The following is a 909-nucleotide window of genomic DNA, read 5'->3' on the forward strand; positions in this document are numbered from 1 at the left end:
GTGTGTTTGTATACGTGTGTGCACTAGCTTCCATTTACTAAAAGCAAGCAATTTGGTCCAGAACTAGACTTTTGATTTTGCCTATTTTTTTTCTTCTAGATATTGAAAGATTGGATCAATTATTGATTAAGTATATCTCTATGTTGTGTGTGTTTGAATCAAATTGGACTTGGGCAGAAGTTTACTTTTAATTTTCAAAAAAATGTTACAGACTTTAGGTCACGACTGTGTGTGTGTGTGTGTGTGTGTGTGTGTGTGTGTGTGTGTGTATACATATTCATTTATATATATATATCTAACATAGAAGACAGAAAAAGATTGGTGATGAGAATCAAGCTAGATCTGCCATCAACCAGATAACTAGGCTAACCACTACACCAAGGTGACATCACAACTTTAAACCATCCAAATTAGAAGCTTTAGCCCAAGAAGTTATGTTACATGTGTATGTGTGTTAAGAGAGAGAATACATTCAGAAAGTTAAGGTGTGCTAGATAATTAGATAGACACAGAAATGATAGGGGAGAGAGAGAGAGACAGAGAGAGTGAGAGAGAACTGAGAAAAGAAAGGTGTAAATCTAAGAAAATTCTTCAAAGACAATTATGTTACCTGTATGAAATTCTGACAGGCATTGATAAGGTTTAATTGACTGGCAGGATTTTCAGGGTTTTGTGTTGTGGCCTTCATGCCTTGCACAATAGAAGACATTTGGTCTGATACAGCCTGGAAGAGAAAGAGATACCAGTAATTAGTGTGGGGGTGGAAGGTAGGAATTTATTGAAAGATGATTGGGGAGTGGGGTGGGATTCTTGGGAGTGAGAAGAGGTCGGGTTTGGTTGCGGGGTGAGGTTGGTGGTGGAAGTGGTGTGAGGTTGGTTGGGGGGTGGTTGTGATGTTGGTGGTGGTAG

General features: G+C 38.8%; 1 protein-coding gene across 1 annotated transcript in view; it reads right to left on the minus strand.

Annotated features, from left to right (window-relative positions):
• LOC106872263 (talin) overlaps positions 1-909 on the minus strand; it is a gene marked incomplete at its 5' end in the record, with an annotated part of 182270 nt that overhangs the window by 88714 nt on the left and 92647 nt on the right. The window contains one exon of the mRNA XM_052977507.1: positions 611-724. Within this exon, the coding sequence (XP_052833467.1) occupies positions 611-724 (114 nt within the window). The remainder of the gene's footprint in view (positions 1-610; positions 725-909) is intronic.

Source organism: Octopus bimaculoides, chromosome 28, assembly GCF_001194135.2.
Source record: "Octopus bimaculoides isolate UCB-OBI-ISO-001 chromosome 28, ASM119413v2, whole genome shotgun sequence".
In the NCBI taxonomy this organism is placed as follows: domain Eukaryota; kingdom Metazoa; phylum Mollusca; class Cephalopoda; order Octopoda; family Octopodidae; genus Octopus; species Octopus bimaculoides.